At 35.8% G+C, this 22,507-nt stretch overlaps 1 protein-coding gene across 1 annotated transcript; it reads left to right on the plus strand.

Annotated features, from left to right (window-relative positions):
• Positions 1-14,970: 14,970 nt before the first annotated feature.
• Positions 14,971-18,554, plus strand: LOC145982674 (uncharacterized). Its single transcript, XM_083116043.1, has 2 exons — positions 14,971-15,007; positions 16,762-18,554. Exon 2 carries the CDS (start codon positions 16,792-16,794, stop codon positions 18,406-18,408), a length of 1,617 nt encoding a protein of 538 aa, XP_082972169.1. The 5' UTR covers positions 14,971-15,007; positions 16,762-16,791; the 3' UTR covers positions 18,409-18,554.
• The last annotated feature ends 3,953 nt before the right edge of the window (positions 18,555-22,507 follow it).

The following is a 22,507-nucleotide window of genomic DNA, read 5'->3' on the forward strand; positions in this document are numbered from 1 at the left end:
CTTAGATGTGGTCGGACCCTGGTAGAATCTGCACCCATTCCAGACAGTCGTTGATGTTAGACAAATAGAAGTGTGATTTGCTAATCATTTAAGACCATCGGATATCTGTGCGGGAAGTTTCTCATGAGTTGAAGATAGCTCAGATTAAGGAATCATTCATGACCATCACTATGTACAGAAATAGAGTAACATATTGATTCTCAGAACAGTTTTTCAGACAGGCGATTGACAATAAAAATCACAAGTAAGTAATCCTGTGTAAAAATTGTGGAAGGATTTTTCTCTTGTCTTATCACTAGACCTCGGATTTTAGGTTTTTAACCTATTTTTTCCTTTTGTAGGTAAATAAGAAATAACAAGTTACATCAACGTTTAATTAAAAAACGCAACAACTGGTGAAGTTTTATGGTGCTTAAAATAATCTATTTTGCTTGTTGGAACTTATTTTATGTTTATGCGCCTAAATGAAACTTTTTTCTTAGGTTTTTATAGATTTTTTCAGGTTTTTTATATCACACAAAGGTATTTGTTTGGTTTGGTACCGAAAAAATTCATTGACTAACGTGTTTGGAACATACTTTCAGTCGATTTCCCTCCCTCCTAAATCCATAATGTTTTTTCAAAGCTCTAAACAAAACAAAGTAAATTGTCTGGCGCCATTGTTAGCCTACCTGCCGAGTTCAAAGTACAAACTTGTGATCCGTGTGGTCTTGCTCGCTTTCGCGTCAGTTCGGTACTTTCAGGCATTCACGCCTTGCGAAGTAATGTTTCAGCATTCAAATTTGCCTCACTGACTATGTTTTTGTTGAAAGATCATTTTCAGCATTCCAGATTATCCATACAGACAAAAGGCAGAGTTTGACTGTGGATGACATGAAAAAGATTGTTATGTATTCAGGGTGGCCACTCTAGGATAAAATTCAACTATAATTCCCGTTTTTCAAGGCGAACTTTCACAAAATTCAAGAGTACAAGCAAATGTTTTCATACCTTACGTATTAGTATTGCTAGTGTCGTAGAGGCTTGAGCATTTTACTTTATGCTCAGGAAATCACTATTCTACTTCACAGCAAATTATGAAATAAGAGTAATGGAAATAGTTCAAAATTACAACACCGTTCTCTGGTGAATATACTTGTTATTTTCACTAAATAAATACATTAGTTTGTCACGGACGCAATGGGCGTGACCGCAATTGCAGGATCGCAAATTGTCACGAACGCAATGGCAGTGCCACTTGCCAAGGACGACGTGACTTCCAGTCGGACGTAAAGTTGTATATCCAAATATACTGTGGACAAATGAGGCACAGGCGAAGAAAAACGTACAACCACTGATCGGTCGCACGGCAGCTGCTAAACTGGACGCGACGAACGTCTCGACGCTACTGTCAACTCAACCTCTTTCACAGCGAGCGCGGCTCTGCTCGTCTTACCTACCTGCGAGACTTACTATGGCCGTTACGCGCGCTTATTCACGCATGAGGGTTGACCTTAGCTTAATGTAAGACGCAATTCATCTGCGTAACATATATATATGTATGTTCATATAACTATAACTGTGTGTTATTTCACTCTCCACTATAGATAACCTTTCAGTAACACACACACAGAGAGCTGCAAGTTATGGTAATCATAGCCTGCCTCAATCTTCCAAATACCTTATGTTCTAATTTCACCTCGGCTAAAACTCAGACGGCTAAATGGGATACTCTGACCCCTCTCAGGTACGGGCTTGGTGAATAAAGCATTGAGAACTTAAGGGTGTTGTTGGTGAATCATGAAATAAATGAACGACTATTCTCAAATTTTAAGATTGGCAACTGCATCTTCTGGGAGGTTACTTTGACCTTTCTTTTCATTCATTTTTATCCAGGAGATGGTTTATTTCCAATACATACGAAAGCTTACATTACACTCAAGTTACAATTTACAGTCCATGAATATCCTTAAATTTAAAATAAATACAAAATCCCCTGTTCGTTAATATTAGAATCGATGAATCCAGAATTCTAATTTGCTGCATGTCTCCACGGGAAAAATCCAAATATGTATATGTGCAGGGAATAGTTACGTGTGCATGTGCGTCGCTAGGAGGAAGCCGTACCAGGGAAGAGAACCCTGTCGTTTTTGCAACCGTTGACGAAGCTTACGGCCTACCATTCAGTAGCAGACAAAAACTTTCGTACGTGCCCCTTCCTACAGTATTGCGACCAAAATGTGTCACGAGTGTCGATGTTAATACGGGCAGGATTTTTAAACAGAATAGAATCTACGGGCTCCACTGAGTACTTGGGATCGAGAAACGTTAATAGGCAGAGCTTGCAACAAGATACACTCCAATGATGACATTTCCATTGAAAAACGAGACATATTGCATTACATGTCTAGTTTTGCTTCCTTGCCCAAATAAGTCTACGTTGAATAAATTTTGAAGAAGGCCAAAATAAAGTTCGGAGATCTGAAATTCTATCATTTTTCCGTAAGAATGAGAATATATGGGTCAACAGTGACAAATACATGTCCAATAGGCAGGCGTCATTAACCTCAAAGGATTTCGGCCTATCCTAACCTGTCGTCCCATAACATTATAAATTTCGAAGTATAAATTGTGCTTGGCGAAATACAGGTATATTTATTCCCAAGTGTCATTAGATGTTTATATCGTAGAGCCGACGCTGATGGAATGCGTGCAAACTAAGCTCCGCATTTATTTATATACCCTTCAAATCGATGCTCACTTGTTAAGCATTACGTAATTTTGACAACGCGATTTGCGACATCTCCACAAACTAAATACCCATCAATGTCTATATTCACAATCTCAATATCAAAGTTTAACTAATTTCCACGTTGCAGCAAAACCAAATAAAATTGTATAAGGGGAACGATTCGCCTCTGTTAATAAAGACTAAACTCGAATCATTCCCCGTTGCAACTTGAACCTTATTGAATACATTAAACTTAAAAGAACAGATTCGATCTTCCCATTGTTGCTAAACGAAATCTATGTCAATCTAAATCATAAACATTTTTCTGCCGTGAAAGAACACAGATTTACATATCCAATCTGAAAGATTCGGTCAGAAAATTAACATATAGATTATTACATTAGGCCGCGTTTACACTTATTGTTACAATAAAGGAAATATTAGTGGATTATATAAGTCTAGTAATAATCTTTCTATTTATCAAAAAATATGAAATATAAAAGATTACAAATACGGAATATTAACAATCAAGTAATATGAACCAACTAATATAAAATAACCAAGAATAATTAACGGCACATGGATATGAGCCGTGAGGTTCATATCAAGTTTATGCTCGATTTGAAGTGATTCGAACTACTCACACACTTTCTTGTTATCTCTATTCACTTGTTTCTTACAACTGGTTGCTACGCAACAAAACAGTATGCTATAACATTTCTTTCTTTTTCTTTTACACAAGAAGTGATTATACCTTTTACAATTTGAAAATAGTCACAACATTCTCCATCCTTCGGAGAAAAATTTTAGAACATCGGTTTTAAAATATTTAGACAACATGAAAAACTACAAAGAAAACAAACTTTCTCATGACATACATATCGTCATTAATTAACACAGAAAATATTGAAAACATATCATAATTTTTTAAAACATATTAACATTTCTTAATAAAAGGCTATTGAAATCTTTTGAAATTACTTAAGTTTACATAATTCGTCCTTTCTTTCCTGACTATAATTGAATTTCTTTAAATTGGATACATTATGTGTTTGTACAGTTCTCTCTCCATCCAACGATAACAATTCACAACAGTTACCATTAACTTCTTTAACTAAATATGGACCAAGCCACAAGTCCATAAATTTGTGTATTCGTTTACACTCAGCACTGCTTTGTCCATGGTTTTTGACTAATACTATTATCATTTCTCTCTATCCTTGTGTATCTATCACTAGTTTCCTTAGGCTTAATTTTATATTTTTCCTTCAAACGAGATTTGGCAATTAAACATTTATATTTCCAAGGAACTGCTTTCAATGTCTCAGGCCAATCAATTTGGTTTAAAACAGGATCTCTTATTTCGTAATGCAAAAATAATTCATTTGGAGTGTATCCCGTTACTTCAGATACGGAGATATTTAATAGTTCTAAAACAAAACTTAAATATTTTGACTAATGTTCATAATTTTTGCTTATGTACAATCTTAATAATCTAATTAACTCCTTGTTGTATCGTTCAATAGGATTGGCAAACGGAGAATAAACTGAAGTTGTGATATGCCTTATTTTAAATTCTTCCACAAAAGTTTTCCATTCTTGTGACTTGAATTGCGAACCATTATCAGACAGTAGACTATTACATACAGGATAATGATAAAAATATTGCAGTTTAAATTTATTAATTACTTCTCTAGATGTTGCTTTCCTTAAAGGATATGCCATAAGAAACTTAGATATTACATCTATTACAGTCAATATAAATGTGTAACCTTGAGATTTCGGAAGTGGTCCTATCAAATCAACTGAAATCAAATAACGTGGACTGGTAGAATAAACGTGTAAATCATCCTTTTCATTTTTCAAAAGAGCTTGTTTAGTTCTGGCGCAAGTTAAACAATTATTCAAATACTGTTTAATACCGAAGTTCATCTTTGGCCAATAATGTAATTTCTTACATTTACTGAAAACCTTTCTATATCCAAAATGTCCTTGCAAATCATGCAGTTTATGTAAGATTTTCGGTATTAATGAAACTGACACAACTAATCTCCAATTATCTTCAGAAACACATTTTAAAAATAAAATGCTATATTGGATAGCATACTGAGTCTTACAAGACTTGGAAAGATTTCCGTTCTCAATCTTCTGAATTAAAGCACTACAATATGCGTCACGATGTTGACACTCCTTCCAGAACTCCAAAGTATCTTCTTCAATAATATCCAATTTTAAGTTATTAATAAACAACTCGGATAAAGAAATATTTCCTGTACTAATATCGACTTAATGTGTCAGCCGCTTGAGTGTTTACTCCCGAAACATGGTGGATATCATAATCAAAACCTTGCAGTTTTAAACACCATCTATTTAAACGTGGATTTAAAGTTCTTGCTGACTCCAGCCAAGAAAGAGATTTGTGATCTGTGAACAAATTAGTTTTAGTTCCGGCTACATAAATATAAAATTTCTCAAAATCAAAAATAATTGCTAAACATTCGATTTCATGTGTACTGTAAGATAACTCATTACCACGAAGAACTCTACTTGCATATTGAATAATCCTGGGATTATCTTCTGATGTCTTTCCCTTTTGCCATAAAACACCTCCAATACCTTTCTTTGAACCATCTACATTTATGTTAAAAGGTTTAGAAAAATTAGGCTGTGCTAATGCTTCTGGAGATATAACCAAATCACGTAACCTTTCAAAAGCTTCTACATGCACTTCCTTCCACGTCCAGAGAATATTCGACTTTAGAAGTTCATAAAGTGGATGGGCAACTTCTGCAAATTTATTCACGAATTTTCTTCTCCAGTTGAATAAACCCAAGAATTTTCGAAGTGACCTTTTGTTATTTGGTGTTGGAAAATTTATTATAGCAGAATTATTGCTACTATCTACCTTAATTTCATTTCCAGAAACAATATGTCCAAGAAAATCAATTTCTTTAGAAGCAAATTTGCACTTTGAAAACTTGATGGACATATTAACAATAATTCAATTTTTGCAGAACAGCTTCCAGGTGTGTTAAATGCTCCTGCCAAGTTTTACTAAAGATCAAGATATCGTCTAAATAGCAAACAACAAAGTCGTTGAATTCTCTCGTGAAAATTTTGTTCATCCTGTCTTGAAAAATGGACACAGCAGATCGTATGCCGAAGGGAAGATATCGAAATAAATACTGTCTACCACGATATGAGAAAGCAGTATAAAGATGTGATTCTGGAGTTCATGGGATCTGGAAATAGCCACACGATAAATCAATAGAAGAGAAATATTTTGATACCAAAAATCGTTGTAAGATTTCATGAATTGGTTCAACTCTAACTTGAGGACTGATGACATGCTTATTCAAATTTCTAAAATCCACTACTGGTCTCCATAAACTACCTTGTTTTGGCACAATGTGTAGAGGATTTAAATATGGGGAAGATTCTTGATATATAATACCCCAACTTTCCCATTTGGCGAGTTCATCTTCTAAATTCTTTCTCCTAGAAATTGGTATAGGATAAGGTGCCGTGGCAATAGGTACGTCACTGTCTAACTGTATCTTATATGGTTCTACCTTGTCATGTCTTGGTTTGTCAGAAAATTGTTCGTGATAATTCCATAAGAGTGAAAATAAATCACGTTTCTGTGAATCACCGATATCATCAATTGAAAATACTTTCTCGTGAATATCCCTCTGAGAAGGCATATAATTTGCTTCAATATCTAACATATGTACATATTTTAACATCCTACATGACTGGAATTCATTCTCCGTTATATCAGTATCATGCTCCACACCAGATACAAGCTTGTCAGATTTAACACTTATCGTACTATAATCCTTATTATCTAATGTTGTACACACTTGCTTTCCTGATGAAGTTATTAAGCTTATATTTTGATTTCTAAAATCCACAATTGCTTTGTACCTTCGTAAGAAAGGAACCCCTAAAATAATGTCTGCATTAAGTTCTTTTAAAATGAAAAATTCCATTGGAAAGTATTCGCTGTCAATCTGAATATTTATCGTCTTACAACCGACAATTTTGCAGTTTTTATTTCCAGCAAATCCACATAATGTCATCCACCTTGTCCAACGTAAGATTACCAATACATGACGATATCTTACACCAAACCTCATAATTCATAAAATTTGCTTGGCTACCACAATCTATTATACAAATGATAGGCAATTGACATATAATTCCATGTACAATTGGAACTTCTGTTAAAGGTACAGGAATATCTTCATCGTTAATAACCCAGTCAGGTTCTTCCTCAAACCATTCTAACAAAAAATTAATTTGCAAGTTACTTAATGCACTTTCATTCGAAAATTGCATAGCATCACAAACATTAAATAAATCATTTGACTCTTCCTTGTGCCTCTTGTAGGTAGTGAAGAGGGAAAGAGGCTCTTCCGACTGCCACTTTAATCTAAAGTAGACTGCCTTTCCAACTGCTGTTGCCTAGCATCATTAAATTGTAAAGACTGAACACCTGAAGTTGGATTTTGAGTCAAATTAGGACTTACACCAGTATTAGATGTACTCATTATTATATTACTTTGCATATTGCTGGGCTGATTCCTCATTGTATCACTCACCACTGGCACATCTCGATTTTGTGGTGGACAGTTTTCGTAAAGAGAGGGAAACAAAGATCTGTTACTATTAAAGTAACCATTCCTAGAAAATCTGTAGTTAGGCTGCCTAAAATTAAGACCATTATCTTGTCTGGAATTCTCATTCGGGATATTTCTATTATTATTACGGTAAAACCTGCCAGTATTGTAAAAATTCCTAGGAAACATCTGATTTCTATTTCGTCGGAAATTTCCAAAATTAGTAGCATTACTTGCATTATATCTTGAACTCATAGATTGGTTTACGTTGTCTGAACTATTTCCAACAGAGGCATCCAAATTATCAGAAGGCAGAGTTTGAGTAGAAGAAGTATTAGTACTTCTTGTTTTTCGAATATTTACTTGTCGTACATTTAATCTTTGATCTTCTTCTTAAGACCTTTGTTAGACTTGTCGCAATCTAAATCTTCAGGTAAATAAATAAGTCCTTTCCTACTAGTTCTAATAACGTCTAACTTACGAAGCATATTTGTAAGCTGATCCATCGTCTGAACACTATGACAAGCGATATTGTTAGCAACATTATCAGGCAACTGGCTCATTATCAATTGTATAACATCAACATCATTTGGATTGTTCACTAAATTACAATATGTGGAATGTGTTTTAAATGCAAAAGTTTCTAAACTTTAATGCGCATTTTGGTCAATTTTTTTGATTCCTTAAAACAGCTAACTATGACTGTAACATTTCAGGCGAAGCAAACTGTTGAATAAATTTGTTTTCAAAATCAGAATAACAAAAGAAATATCTTTTGTGTGTTCTAAATAGTGTTGCCCACGGGACGAGACGAGACAGGCTTTTAAAAATTCGAGACGAGACGAGATTGATCATTTGTCCCTTTGACAAACGAATATTTTCGAAACAAGACAGCATTTCACAGCATTTCCACGAGACGAGACAGGTCAAAGTCTCGTCTCGTGGGCAACACTAGTTCTAAACCAATAAGCTGCTCGATTTGTAAAACAATTCTGAATGCTCTGCAGTCGTTTATCAGCAGGTACTCCTATCAGATCTAGCGTTGAGTATATTGTTCCAAGTATTCTCTTGCAGATTGCGTTTCAACTCGACCTGAAAACTTTGGTAATAAAGACAATTCATTTAACTTCAAATGTCTATCTTTCCTCATGTACAAGGTCAAAGAATCAGAGTCCGGTCTTGCATTACAATCTTCTTGAAAATTATGTGCACCATTACAATTTTCTATTCCATTCACAAATGCACTATCATGAATGTTTGGTGACTGTTGATTACCAGCAAAATATGTGCAAGGGTAAGAACGATTAAACCTTTTCCTTCTAGACTCATCGTTATCATTATGAGAATTAAATGCTCTCTGTGTATTATTCATTCTTGAAGCTGTGTTATCAGACCTGTCTGGAAGAATTTCAGTATAATTAGTAGAACCAGAACACCAAGTGCAAGGATAGTTTGTGTAATTCAAATTACAATATCCTCCATAACTGCGGAAGTCCTCTGGCCTACCTAACATATTTGATGTTGTTCCAGGAAATGCGTTATTCGAGGAAACATCAATACTATTCTCAGTTTGTACTCTGTGTTCGTTAAAAATACAACTAGATCTATTCATACAAGAGCAATTAGAATTTATTTGCGTCTTTCTAGCATTATGTAAACTAGATTGTTTGAGATTTTGCTTCCAACTTACATGCTTAAGATGCGGTTCCCTTACATAAAACGTCTTTACTTTAGTAGTGTCCGTAGAGTTAATAGAACTTCCATCTGAATCACTCAAACCAGAATCATGCTTATGACCAGTTCCAGAATCACGCCTTACAAATAACCTTCTCGATTGGCGATTTGCAACATTATCAATACCATGAACTTGAGTGTTCGTATTAGAATATTTGTTATGAGAAGTACCTGTAACATTACAATCAGCACCACCATAATTTGCATTAACTGGTTTCTGCATATTATTCTCAATGATATCAACACGCAATGCAAGCTGTTTCAAATTATTATCGTACTGATTAACAATTTCGAAACACTGTGAAACCTTAGAATCGGATGTTTCAACTTGCGAACAACAATAATCAAATCCACATTTGAGTTTACCTATAGGGTCAATCCATATGAAGTCATACAACCTGGTTGCTTGACCATTTTTAAAAACGTTTATTTTTTTGTGTGGTGTGAGCCTCATATATTGACAGTTCAGAACCACTCTTATTTTATTTTTACTATCACCGATTTGAAGATGGCGGGCATTTTTTTTTATCATGGCGCGCGTCATTTTCTCCATTCGTAAGCAACAGCGGCAACTTTTTTTTCTCAGCTCTGGTAAGTCCTACAACAATGAGACAAAATCTGTGATGTTAAGCACATTATAGGCTACAATTATATTTCTGTGTAATTTTCTAAATATTATTCCTTCATAATAAATTTTAAGGTTAAAATTGTGTATTTTAATCGCTAAAAATGACATTTTCGGACATTTTTTTGGGGGGGAAGGCAGTTTGTTTGACACTTGATTTTTTTTGTGCAAGTACCTGTGTACCAATAGAGTATGTCAAAATTAGTTGAAGCTTGAGACTTTAATATTTGTTTTTCTACAGGGTCATAAACATGTACTTTTTGTTAAAAAATGCCAAGTTCAGGGTTAAATATCTCTGGTGGGCAGTTGTTTAAAAATCTGAAATTTGTTCACAATACAGTACTTCATGATAAGTAACTTCAGTAAAAATTTTGAGTTTGAGATTCAATTGGTTTAAGAGATACAAAACTCGTGAAAAATTCAACATTTTGCATTAAATATGGCATGTCTTATTTCATTTATTATTAACATTTTGTGTTGAAATTCTGCAAACTGTAATTTGGAATGTCAATGAACAACATTAGAATCCTGAAATGGCTCTGCAATAAAGTATATATACATACGAGTGCGTGCTGAAAAGTAAAGCTTCCTATGATTTGATTTTCTTTGTTACCTTGTAAACGCATTTTGGATTTTGAACAACCATACATTGCACTTATAAGACTTTCCCGCTTCTCCATTGAAGGTTTAAAACTTCTATCGTCAGGGGGTGCTGAACTATTGCGAGGAAAATGCCAGCATGTAACCATCCAATGTAGGTGGAGCGCCTGAAGTAGCGTGCAGTGATCGAGTTTCTAACCGCAGAAAATGTACTACAAATTGACATTAATCTGAGACTGAGGGCACTTTATGGGGATGAATGTGTAGACATCAGTACTGTGCGATCTTGAGTTTATCATGCTCTTAAAGAAAACCCCAGCTGAAGAAATCTCAGCTATGTGAGAGAATGGAATGAAAGGCCGCGAACTGCAACTGATGGAGGTCATCGGAATCGTGTTCAGCTGGGGTTATTTTTAAGAGCATGAAAATCCCAAGATCGCACAGTACTGAATTTATACATATATCATATATCTGGATTAATAAAAGGTGGAATTTTTCATGTAATGGAGAAAAATTCACGTAGAATTCCCTGAATTCAAGAAATTCTCGGCGAGTTGCCATCCAGGTATTATGCAGCAAATTATACATGCGTAATGCATTCTTCATATCAACAAAGTAACTTTTGCTTACAACACAAGTACTTATAGTATTTACAATAATTTGTGGATAATTTTGAAAATGATGTAAGCAATTTAAAATTTGGTTAGAAAATTAATAATTGGTTGTTAATATACCTATTAAGATTTCTTATGGTTCTCATTAACGATTGTATCTAATCAGTATTTTTCAGGAATTTTGAACTGTTTTCAATTTGTTTTGGAAGCTACTTCAGGATTTTTCGAGTCCAATTTAAAATTTTTAGAACCTATGTTAGGATTTTTAGAATCTATTTTGGGATTTTTAGAACCTATTTTGGGATTTTTAGAGCCTATTTTAGGAACCTAAAAGCACACTTTTTAGGACCTAAAAATCCGAGGTCTACTTATCACATAGCAGGCGCGTAGGCAGAATTTTATTTCGGAGGTGGTTTACCTTATCAGCAGCCACTTGCTAAAAGCGAAAAATTGGAGGGTAGTAGCCCTGAAGATGAATTTCTTAGTATATTAGAACTTATTATACAAAAAGCATGCTTCAACATGCATCCCGAACACAAAAATGCGTGAGACAAGTCATACATATGTAACAATATGTTTAATCCTTCTAAGGAAGTAAAATTAATTATCACTATACATTATGTAAATTAGATATTTCAGGGGGAACTTCAGCCTGGCCCCCAAAAATTCCTGACTGTTCGATATCCACAAAAGCGGGAAATTTATTTCCTGAATTCGTCATCAGGGCACATTTTTTTCCGACATTTCTGGATCGACCACACATCTAGGTTGATTGATTGATTCATATAGTTTATTTTACTTCGCGTTTTGTGCCTTTTGGCTAATTTGCGAAGATGGGGATGAGTGATGAAATGATGAAATTGATGAATGGACAAACAACCAAGCCCGAGCGGGATTCGAACCCCGGACCCTTGGCGTCGCAGCGCGATGTTCTAACCACTTTTATATATATATATATATATATATATATATATATATATATATATATATATATATATATATATATATATATATATATAAGGAATACCCCTATTCGGCAGTATCCCCCGTCATTCACACATTTTCACAATCTTTCAGACATGTTAATTTTTTTCACTGTATTCACTTTGGTTCTCATTATTCGGACAAACACAAACATCCAAGCCCGAGCGGTATTTGAACCCGGGACCCCTAGCGTTGCAGCGCGATGAGGTAACCATTTGGCCACAGGGTCCGGCTCGATCACACCCCTAGGATTAAGTAATAATTAAGGAGGTGATAAATTCATGTTATAAAATAAGAAAAAAAATCGAGCACAAAATCTGAGATATCGCTAAGCAATTTCACCACTAAAATTGTGCAGAAAATTGATTTGATGTACAAAATCATTTTATATTGAAAACATGTACGTTAATCAAAAACCACACAAGTTATTTGTAGCTGACGAATTGAATACTTTGATATCAAAGTAAGGACTCGTATACGAATGGAACAGAAGAATCTATCCCTGTTATGTTTCTTTTCCTTTACCGAGTGGAATAACAATTCACATTAAAAGAGCTCTGAGTCCAAAAGTTTAGCACACTCCTTAGCAGAGAGCTATCCATTGATTAATGTTACTATTAAATGTTATAATAGGCTCTGCAGCACTAAATCTAATTGGTTTCTACTTGTAATAATTATTATAAGTGTGTGCAAGTCCTTGGCACAAACAACTAACTTTAAGTAAACGAATTAGAGGAATAAGTATCTTATATAGAGCAAATATTATATCTTCTTATCAAGAACGAATTAAAACACGTCGAAGCTGATAAAAGCTGAAGCTGTAAAGAAACATCCGGCACACAGGATGTCAAGACACAGGATAACGCAGATCATACAGGATAACGTTGGGTGCTGACTCAGTGTGAGCCTCATGACAAGAAGTTGTCTTTATGCTCAGACAGGCTAATTGGGACAGGATTTACACTTTCAATTGGGATATGAACCACTGGGAATAAAACCTGAGATCCTTTGATTACAAGGCGACAGGATTAACCACTCTGCTATCAAGGTCCAGGGAGAACCTCATCGTTAGGAAGCTACTTGAGAAGTACCAGACCTTGGCTACGAAGTTCAGTAAATTACAACAAAACGGCATTTTATTTTCTTATAATGGTTTTTCTTCATATATCAGTATTTTTCTTTTTTAATCGAGGTATAAATTGGCGACCATTTTTAATGCATTCAGAGTCAAATGGCACCTGAATGCAAAAGTCTGGCTTCGAACATTGTTGCGCTGAAGTGTGATTATATAAATGTAGTTCTCACCCCCCCCACACACACATACATATATATATGTATAATGTATATATATATATATATATATATATATATATATATAATACACATCCATACATCTCTGCATACATACATACATATATATGTACATGGCACGTATATCTAGAAATATATTTTTGGGGTCCGAACCAAGTGTCTGATAATAATAATAATAATTTTTATATTACATTATTATACGTTATTTATAGCTGCGTATTATTTACATTAATAGGTAAAAAGACGGTATAATAGTAGAGATATAACTGCACATATTCATTATAGCTTACAAAACATGTACTGTAGATCGCCAAAATTAAGGAAATTAATAGAGAATTGAATATATATTGAATAACAAAAGAAGAATTTTAGATCCAGTTGACAAAAAGTAAAGTTCCTGACGAAACCGATGCTAGAAGATCAACATTGTCTCGGAAAGCATTACTATTGTTCCATGGATCTTCATCCAAAAGCTCCGGAAACTTGCTAATTTCTTCAAGGTACCTTTGTTTCTCCATATTACTTAAAAAATTTAAACGATCCAGTTTGTATCCAATAAGCTCGAAGGCAATCTGCATTCTATGTGATTATATGGGAAACTTGGTCAAACCGGAAGTTTTTCGCCATCGATAATCGAATTGTCTGATCGATTATTTTTTGTTTACTCAGGAATAACCCCCATACCGACCTTTTGGAACAAAATGGCACCCATCTCTAACTCCGTTGATATAATAATTATGAAGTTACTTCTATTTGTAGAAGAAACACTTTGCGTCCAATTTGTAACAAACATGTTGGATCCAAAAGTCACGTTTGTCATTTGCAAATCCAACGTAAGGTACCTAAACCCAATATGGCCTAGTACCCAATATGGCCTATTTGCTGTTTCCAAGTAGTTACCATGTAAATTCAACAGATGACGTTAATATGATATTTAGACTGTCCGAATGACGTGATTGAACCTGTTGGATGTACCTATAGTGCAGTAACTTGACGACAAATAAGGGAAATAGCTGAACCTCGTGACTGTGTTTTACGTGATCTATAATATTGCATATGGAAGTTATTACTTACTGCATCTTCCAAGTGATAGGTGCTGATATCTCTAATTAATATTATGATAGCTTATAATATATACTTCACAACAATGTACTTAATTTAGACTTTAATCTAAAGTGCGTGGAAATCACTAAAGATGACGAATGACCTTTCATTTGCCCAGACTGTGATTTGTAATCCGTGGTCTTCTGGTGACAAATTATGACACGTCACTTCCTTGTTTATCGGTTTGTAAACGAAGCTATTTCTTATTGTAATCTCATTATGTCGTTATCTAAATAAAACGTAAGTGTGTCAATATACTTATACAAATAACACTGTAGTACTTTCTTTACAATTTCTGTTGCATTTTTTGCTGTGAAAGTTCAAAATATATTACAAGGCCATATTTGGTACATATGGCCTAAACGTAACTTTTTAACAAAACATTCACTGCACCCATGTTATTATTTTGAATCGACTCCAATTTTCAGTATACGTCCAGAAATGTTCCCTCTTTTGAATTTTGCAATTAGTTTTACCATTGTGTCTTTGTACACCATTAGAAACAATCGCAAACCTTAGGTAGGCCATATTGGATTCAGGTAACTTATATAACATTGCAACATGAAGCACGAGTTGTCCTAGCCTATTTGAACTGTTAAACAATATAATATCATTGTTGGAATTAACAATAAAGTTACATGTTTCTATGCTTGTTTCCTTGAAAACGTTGACTTGTCGATGTAAGGTTCTGGAAGAACCATTTGTAAGAATATTTTATGTCAATCTTGTGTGGTTAGCTATAGTTGTAAAATCTATGTAGTTTACTCCAAGTACTGTAGTATTGCACAAGATTTTCAGACACACAATTATTTATGGTAAATTAACCTTCAGGTTACAATTTATATGGAATGAGTTCAGGAAAATACTATTTTTATGACATTAATATTATTTCGGTACCGCGTTCCACAGGAGTAATCAAATAAAAGCCTGTGATGCACCAAGAAATAACCGATTGGATCTCTGTGTCAAATGCAATTGAAATATTTTAACTTTGCGAGCCATGTCAACTTTTGAAACTCACTTATTGTGGAGTGAGGAGTTTTGTCGATGACAAGATTAATTTGTACTAATCACTAGGGAAAGTATTTTAAGGTAACCGCATAGAGAACTGTGGTTCTGCCGAATAGGTTTCTTTGAAGTTTGTGTTTTCTCTCGCGTGTCTTGCTACATTTTCTTGGGAACTATTGGGGCTGCAAAGAGTGAAAATAATTTATTTTTCTGTCCATTTCTTTTTAACAAAACATGAAAGAAAGGGAGGAAAAAAGGCGCATCAAAGATGGGGTAAAAAGTGGATAAATCTGCTAATGTCACAAAAAGGTGCAAAACGGTGCAACAAGCGTGTTTATTTTACTTGATTCCATGTCCTAAAATAGATATCTCAAACGATCGGTGAAAACAGCTATATTTTTGGAAAAGTGCTGCACCTTAAAATCCGTTCCCTACTCATCACAGAGGTCGAGGTCTCTTGTCGTTGGCTCAGCTTAATACTATCAGGACGCAATCTGCTGGCCTGGGAAAAGAATTGTATGTTCTACCTGGGGGTGACTAATAAAATTTTGTCCGGGGTGTGTATTTCCAGGTTAGCTTAGGCTACAGTTATTATGCACCTTTTTGCTTTAATTAATGCATTTACTTCTCTGTGTTTGCGTCATATACAGGCTGTCTGAAAATGATTGAAACGGTTTCACGATGTTACTGTGAATTTTTGAACGTATCATGAAGTAACATTACAGTTCTTCTTCTTCTTCTTTTTAAACTCATCAGGTTTCGTGACACATTACAAGTTATGGGGTTTATGTTCCCCAAGGCGTCGTTGAGCATATTCATGACTTTGCAAAACTCGATGCATTTTGTGCAATCTCAAAATTTAGAGTTCACGGCTCCTTCTTCTTCAGCGAGCAAACCATTACAGGACGCGAGTATCTTGACATGTTAAAAAATTGGTTCATGCCACAGTTAGAGACAGACAATGAGAACTTTATCTACCAGTTCAATGGTGTTCCGCCCCACTTTCATCGTGATGTTCACGAATTCTTAAAAAACAGACTGTGAAACCGATGGATCGGTCGTTGTTGAAATGATGATCAACAACGCTTCCCTGACTTAACTCCGTGTGGCTTTTTTGTGTGGGGGTTATATGAAGAATTTAGTGTTTGTGCCTCCGTTTCCGAGTGATCTAGCAGAACTGCGGGCTCGCATCATCAGTGCTTTTAATCAAATTGATAGTGACATGCCGCATCGCGTTTGGGAAGAACTTGATTATGTAGTTGATGTTTGTAGAATCACAAAAGGGGGACACTAGTAATGTGTCACAAAACTTTTTTAGATTCTCTACAAAAGTGTAAAGTTGCTTCTTGACACGTTCAATAATACACGTAGAGTAACATCGTGAAACCCCTCCAATCATTTGAAGATACCCTGTAGTTTTGCAACTCGTACATTTCCATCCATTTTCAGGAAATGTCGCCTTGAAAGAGAACAACAAAGATGGAACCTGTGTGGATATTTAAGCCGAAGAAGGCAAAGTCGACTCTCCAGACTATTTTGTACGAGAAATTGGGAAGGATGTTAATATCGTCACAACCAAGTGCGAATTTTCATGAAACTAAGGAAATCGTTCAAAACTTCTTTAGTCAAATACCACGAACACAGCAATCAATACTTCTGGAGAAAACGATCGAGTTGTTGAAGCAAAACGAAGATACATTGGAGGAATGGCCTGCAGTTGTTTACGTTGTTCAAGTGTTGTTCAAGAAAGGTTTCAAGAAACTGGACGTTCTATTCAACACTAAATTAAAACTGGGCTTTTTCATGGAGATTGTGTTACATCTTGCGCAGGAAGGAAAAGATTTGGACGTCCTCAAACTGGAGTTGAAAGCAGGTTCAGACGAGAAGAAATGGGAGATCCACGGCCAGATGCAGAAGATGCTGGATACAACCAGAAAATTAGTTCACTTAGAACTGCCTCAAGTTTGCAACGACAAAGTTTTGAAACTCATCGGAGAGAACTGTCATATTCTTCGGAGCCTTAATGTCAGGTGTTCACCAATAACAGACAAAGGTCTTCACTACCTCACACAAAACATGGTGCAAGTTCAGCCACAGTCCAATGAACTCCTAACTGATTGGGCAAGTGTCTTGTTTGGAATACCTGGTATGTTAATGCCTTTGGAGAAACTCGTGTCACACGGAAAGAGGGTTGACTGTTATCAGAGAAGAAAGAGTCCCTTGTGTCAATTTTTAAAATCATTGGAATTGAGTGAATCAGAAAAAGTCACCTACAAAGGTATCTTGGTTGTCTTGGGATTAGTTTCTAATATTGAGTACTTTGGGAATTTCACACTAGATAATGTGTTTTCGAATTTAATAGTTGCTACAAACAAAGGCATCCCATCACCAACATTCAATCTCGACTTCATTTTTATGAACAGCCTCACCAAGGAACGTTTGGAGTACATTAAAAAGAGTTGTCCAAAACTTACATACTTCCATATTTATCAATCAGTGTCAATCCCCCTTACCAGTTTCGAATCTTTGAACTCTCTATTATACTTACATTTAGAATCTATAAACGGGCTGTATACAGATAACGATATAATGGTCATATCGCCAAGTTTCAGAAACTCGCTTAAATCTTTGACGTTGAGCAACGGTCATGAAAATTGCAATATTCATGTGGTTCTTCACGCTTTTCCTACGCTCAAACGACTCTGGCTCTACTTCCCTACTTTTACATGGAACAGTTATGACGTATGGGATGGTAATTTGCAACAAAAGAACATCACTATGATTAAACTAGATGGAGACGTTATGGCAGAAGCAATATTGAAGATCTTGGAATGTGCAATCAACCTGGAAGAAATTCACGTGATGAAAATAGTAGAGAGGTCTCAGAATTTCTTGGAAAGACTTTGTTCAATTTCAGAATCCCCTAAACTCAATACCTTTCTTGTTGCTGATGTTCCTTTCGTCACTACAGAAGAAGATCTCATGTTTTTTCTTTCTCGCTTCAAGAACATAAGCAGAGTAGGTAAGCTTCCATTCAAAGTGAATTTCTCCCCGGGGTTCAATGTGACCAAGTGTCCATCATTTCATGGGCCGTAGATTATTGAATGCCGATAACTTTCCATTTGCAACGTGATAACCGCTTTCATGCAATAAATGTGCAAATTTACGTAAACGAAATTTAACAATTGGAAAATTTCTATTAATATGTCCAAAATTGTTAAAATCAGCTGTAACTTGCGTCAATAAACCACTCGCTGCAGCCTGTTGTGCTCTTATAATTCAATTGTTTATTTTTAGGCTGTAACTCTAATGCACTTTTCCTAACATATGTCAGAGCGTGTATTGCCGTGCAGCAAAGCCAGCATTCTTTGCCTACAGCGTTATTATATATAATACATAAAGGTTTTTAAGGTGCAAAATTATGGTCGCGAAAGGAAAAGGAAGGTTTTGAAAATGTTTTCAAAAAGGTGTGAAAAAGGTGCTGATAAATTGTCTTGGGAATTATTGTGGCTGCAATGGTAATATTATACCATTCTATAGCACTCGTTCTGCTTTACAAAATAAGAGTATAGGATTTTATGTAGCTCCTCAAGAAGAGTGACAATAATTTATTTTCTTGTCCTATTTTTTTTTAACAAAACATGAAATAAAAGGAAGGAAAAGGTTCTGATGCATAAAAGGGGGGAACTAAAAAGGGGATAAATGTGCTAATCTCACGAAAAAGTGCAACAAAATGTGTTCATTTTACTTGATTTCATGTCCTCAAATGCATATCTGAAACGATATATTTTTGAAAAGGTTCTACACCTTAAAATCCGTTCCCTAATAATAACCCGTGGCTCTACAGGCCTAGAAGAGCCTTGGCCTATCTCCCGACTGCCAGACTCTCTCCCACATTCCTACCTAGAGGTGTGGAGATCTTTAACCGGTAATAGGTGACGTGGGGTCAGCACGTCCAACCCTTAGCCGTTATAGGAGATATCCGTGACCGGGTAACGCTACTCACTCCTAGCTCCCCAATGGGTTGCCATGCGCTGGAATACGTCTTCAGTCAAGTAGTGTTGCAATCCCGTTCCATTCGAGACCATGTGGCGGAGTCGAGGCAAGTCAGACATCATTTCAAATTGAGGAATCTTATAAAAGGGAAATGTTGATAATACCTTCGACATCTCACTCTGTTCAGAGTATGGCAGGGCATAAAAACCCGCTATTGCTCTCTCCACGAAAATAGACCAGTCAAGGTCAAAGCTTCCCCTTTCCTCCTCCACACTCCTGGCCCTCCAGGGTTGCCATACTTCTTCTAAGTTGCTGGGTCGACACTTCGCGCGTTGTACGTAAGCGGTTGATTTCCTTTGTTGAAGTTGTTGCTTATTGGCAACACTGTAGGTGGTCGGCGTGACCTTGACAGGACTATTTTCATGGCTTTAGCGTTTTGATGTTCTGCCTTGAACGATTTGATTTGATTTGATTTAGTTTATTTTACTTCGCGTTTTGTGACTCTTGGCTAATTTGCGAAGATGGGGATGAGTGATGAAATGATGAAATTGATGAATGGACATTCACAAACAACCAAGCCCGACCGGGATTCGAACCCGGGACCCTGCCTTGAACGAGAAAGGGGGGAGGAAGGAAGAGGAGGGGAAAACAACTGACAGCGAAACTGTCGTAGAAACGTCTTGCACTGTAAAAATGAGCTGCCTTTGCTCAGTACACTCACCTCACTTAGTACTCAGGCAGTTTGTTTCTTTATACAGCATATTTTCAGAAGATACAATTCAACCTACGATGTATAAAACACACCTTATTACTAACTTTGTTGACCCTGTACAGCTTGGTCAAGATAAGATTGTCTCCGTTGCGCTCTCGTCGAATTTTCAAGCCTTAAGAGAGCAGAGGAAGCATGGGCGATGCAATCGGCTGCATGCTTTTATCACCTATTCCTGCGTTGCTAAATTGTGCAGCACTGTCAAAGGTTCGTCGCTCCTTCAGTGACAAGCGTTTGTGACAACCTTGAAGGGGAAAACTGTACACTGCGAAAGCAGGGACTTAATATTTAACGTTGTCGAATTTTTTGACAACGAAGCAAAGGACAGGAGTTACCAACATTCTAGAAGGCAAGCTACAAGGCGTGCAGTGACTTCAGTAATAATACTGATAAATCGGATTCAGCGGAAGGGAAAAAGATTTTCTGAATTACGAAACATGGCAGTGTGGATTAAGTAGTTATTATTATTTCATATTTATTATTCTCTTGATTTTGATTGTTCGGTCAGTCTGTTACCACTTTTAGGGTTTTGAATTTTTTTCACCTTTTAAGAATGAGTCTCTCAAACCACTTGTCCACTACATTTAAGAGATCAGAGGCTGAATCAGTGACAACCCCCCCCCCCTCTCACCATACGCACATATTTCCAGTCAACACTGTTTTTATCTGTCCTTTTTTTTCAATGCTCCTAGATATTACACTTCAGTGACGTCCATCCAATCTTTGTCGGTCCAACAAACAGAAAATAGTTATCAGTTAAATTCGCATGTGGGAAGAATGATGAAATGCAGTAAACACTCCATGTTAAAAATAAAAGTGGAAGTTACTTGCAAGGAACAAATATAACTTATCTTTGCTTGCTCATGATCCAGTTCATGGATGTTAACTCGTCACAGCGGCCTGTTCAAGAATTCCCTAAACTGGTTATGAAAACATTTTAATTAGATTGTAAGTTTTTCCATCTTTTAGTGTATTTAAAACGTTCTAAACCATCTTTACCCTTTCTTGAGCACGCTATTCACGGGTGACTCAAGATAAATTTTTAACCGTGCGAGTTGGATTATTGGCGCCATCTTATTTTTAACCCTACTACCCGCCCCACCCATAATTTTCCACCACCCCTCAATAAAAAGCATGACCATGTTACATACTCGTATTTACGGTTTTAAAGAGGAAATATAATATATATATTTTTTAATATTTTAAGTGTTACTGTTAAAGAACACGTTTATTGTAGGTATGTACACCCGGTCCTTAAGCCGCCCCTGGTGCAATTCACTACTCAGTTCACATTATCATCAGTCAAATCTTACTTAACCGTTCATGTGTGATAATTACATGTATCCCTCTCAGAATAAACTGACAAATCTCGGAAGTGTAGCGAAGAGATCGAATGGTCATAGATAGTTAACCATATTTTTCGTGGTGTTACAACCACAAATTCTTACATTATAATGCATATGTGAAGCAGTGGGCCTCCCCGCTGGAGTAATGGTGACGTCGTCGCCTTGTAATCAAGAGGTTCGATTCCCGTCGGAGGCACATAGTGGTTCCGATGCCACTTAAAATTGTAGATCCCGCCCCGATTACCCTGTCTGTGCCTGAAGTGGACTTTAAAACTTAAAAAAAAATGTGAAGCAGTGCTCTGAAAGTTGCATTTTAAAAGTAATTCAGTTACAGTTACTTGGTTCGAAAACTAACCGAGTTACAGTTAATCATTTTAAAATTAACACAGTTACAATTACTGGTAATTGAAAAGTGACTTAAGTTACTTTGACAGTCAATTTCTGCGGGAAATTTTCTTGCAAATTACACACAACAGTGGCGACGATTGGGTTCAAAATCCGGGGGGGAAGGTGCCAAAACTGGGGTGGCAAAGACAGTATATTTCAATGTGTATTGTATATAAGGTTTAGCATAGTGCGGGGGCAAAAGTTGCGCCACTGACACACAATCAATGATAATTTAATTGTAATAAAGTACATGAAGACTTTCATGTGTTTTATTTATGTTTCTGGTACATAATATAAGTCTTCATTTATTTATATCATTACAACAAAATAATACTGGACACTGTTATCAATTTTACCGAGCCGCGATAAGTTCTATCGAAACAGTTTTTCTCGAAACATCATTAAAATCCAATTAATAACATACTGTACTTATCAGTTTCCCAATTAGTATTAATCGAAGTTCTTTGACGTTCAAAATGCAACACGCCGATGAAAATCAACGCTTAACAAACTAATTTGACGATGTTGGCCTGAGGAAAATACAGTATAAGATCCAATGGTTGACAACAATTTAAATCTAACTTTACATTTGTCAAAAAGCTTAGACATAAACGAACTATTACCCATTTTGATTATGCCATAATTTATTTATTACTACAATTTCAAGGGTGCATATTAATTACTGTATAAAGTTAAA

The sequence above is a fragment of the Lepisma saccharinum genome, unplaced genomic scaffold (genome assembly GCF_977018435.1).
Source record: "Lepisma saccharinum unplaced genomic scaffold, izLepSacc3.1 HAP1_SCAFFOLD_310, whole genome shotgun sequence".
NCBI classification, from domain to species: domain Eukaryota; kingdom Metazoa; phylum Arthropoda; class Insecta; order Zygentoma; family Lepismatidae; genus Lepisma; species Lepisma saccharinum.

Excerpts from the sequence above, each read along its gene's own strand:
- LOC145982674 (XM_083116043.1), top strand. The coding sequence starts at position 16,792 with ATGGAACCTGTGTGGATATTTAAGCCGAAGAAGGCAAAGTCGACTCTC.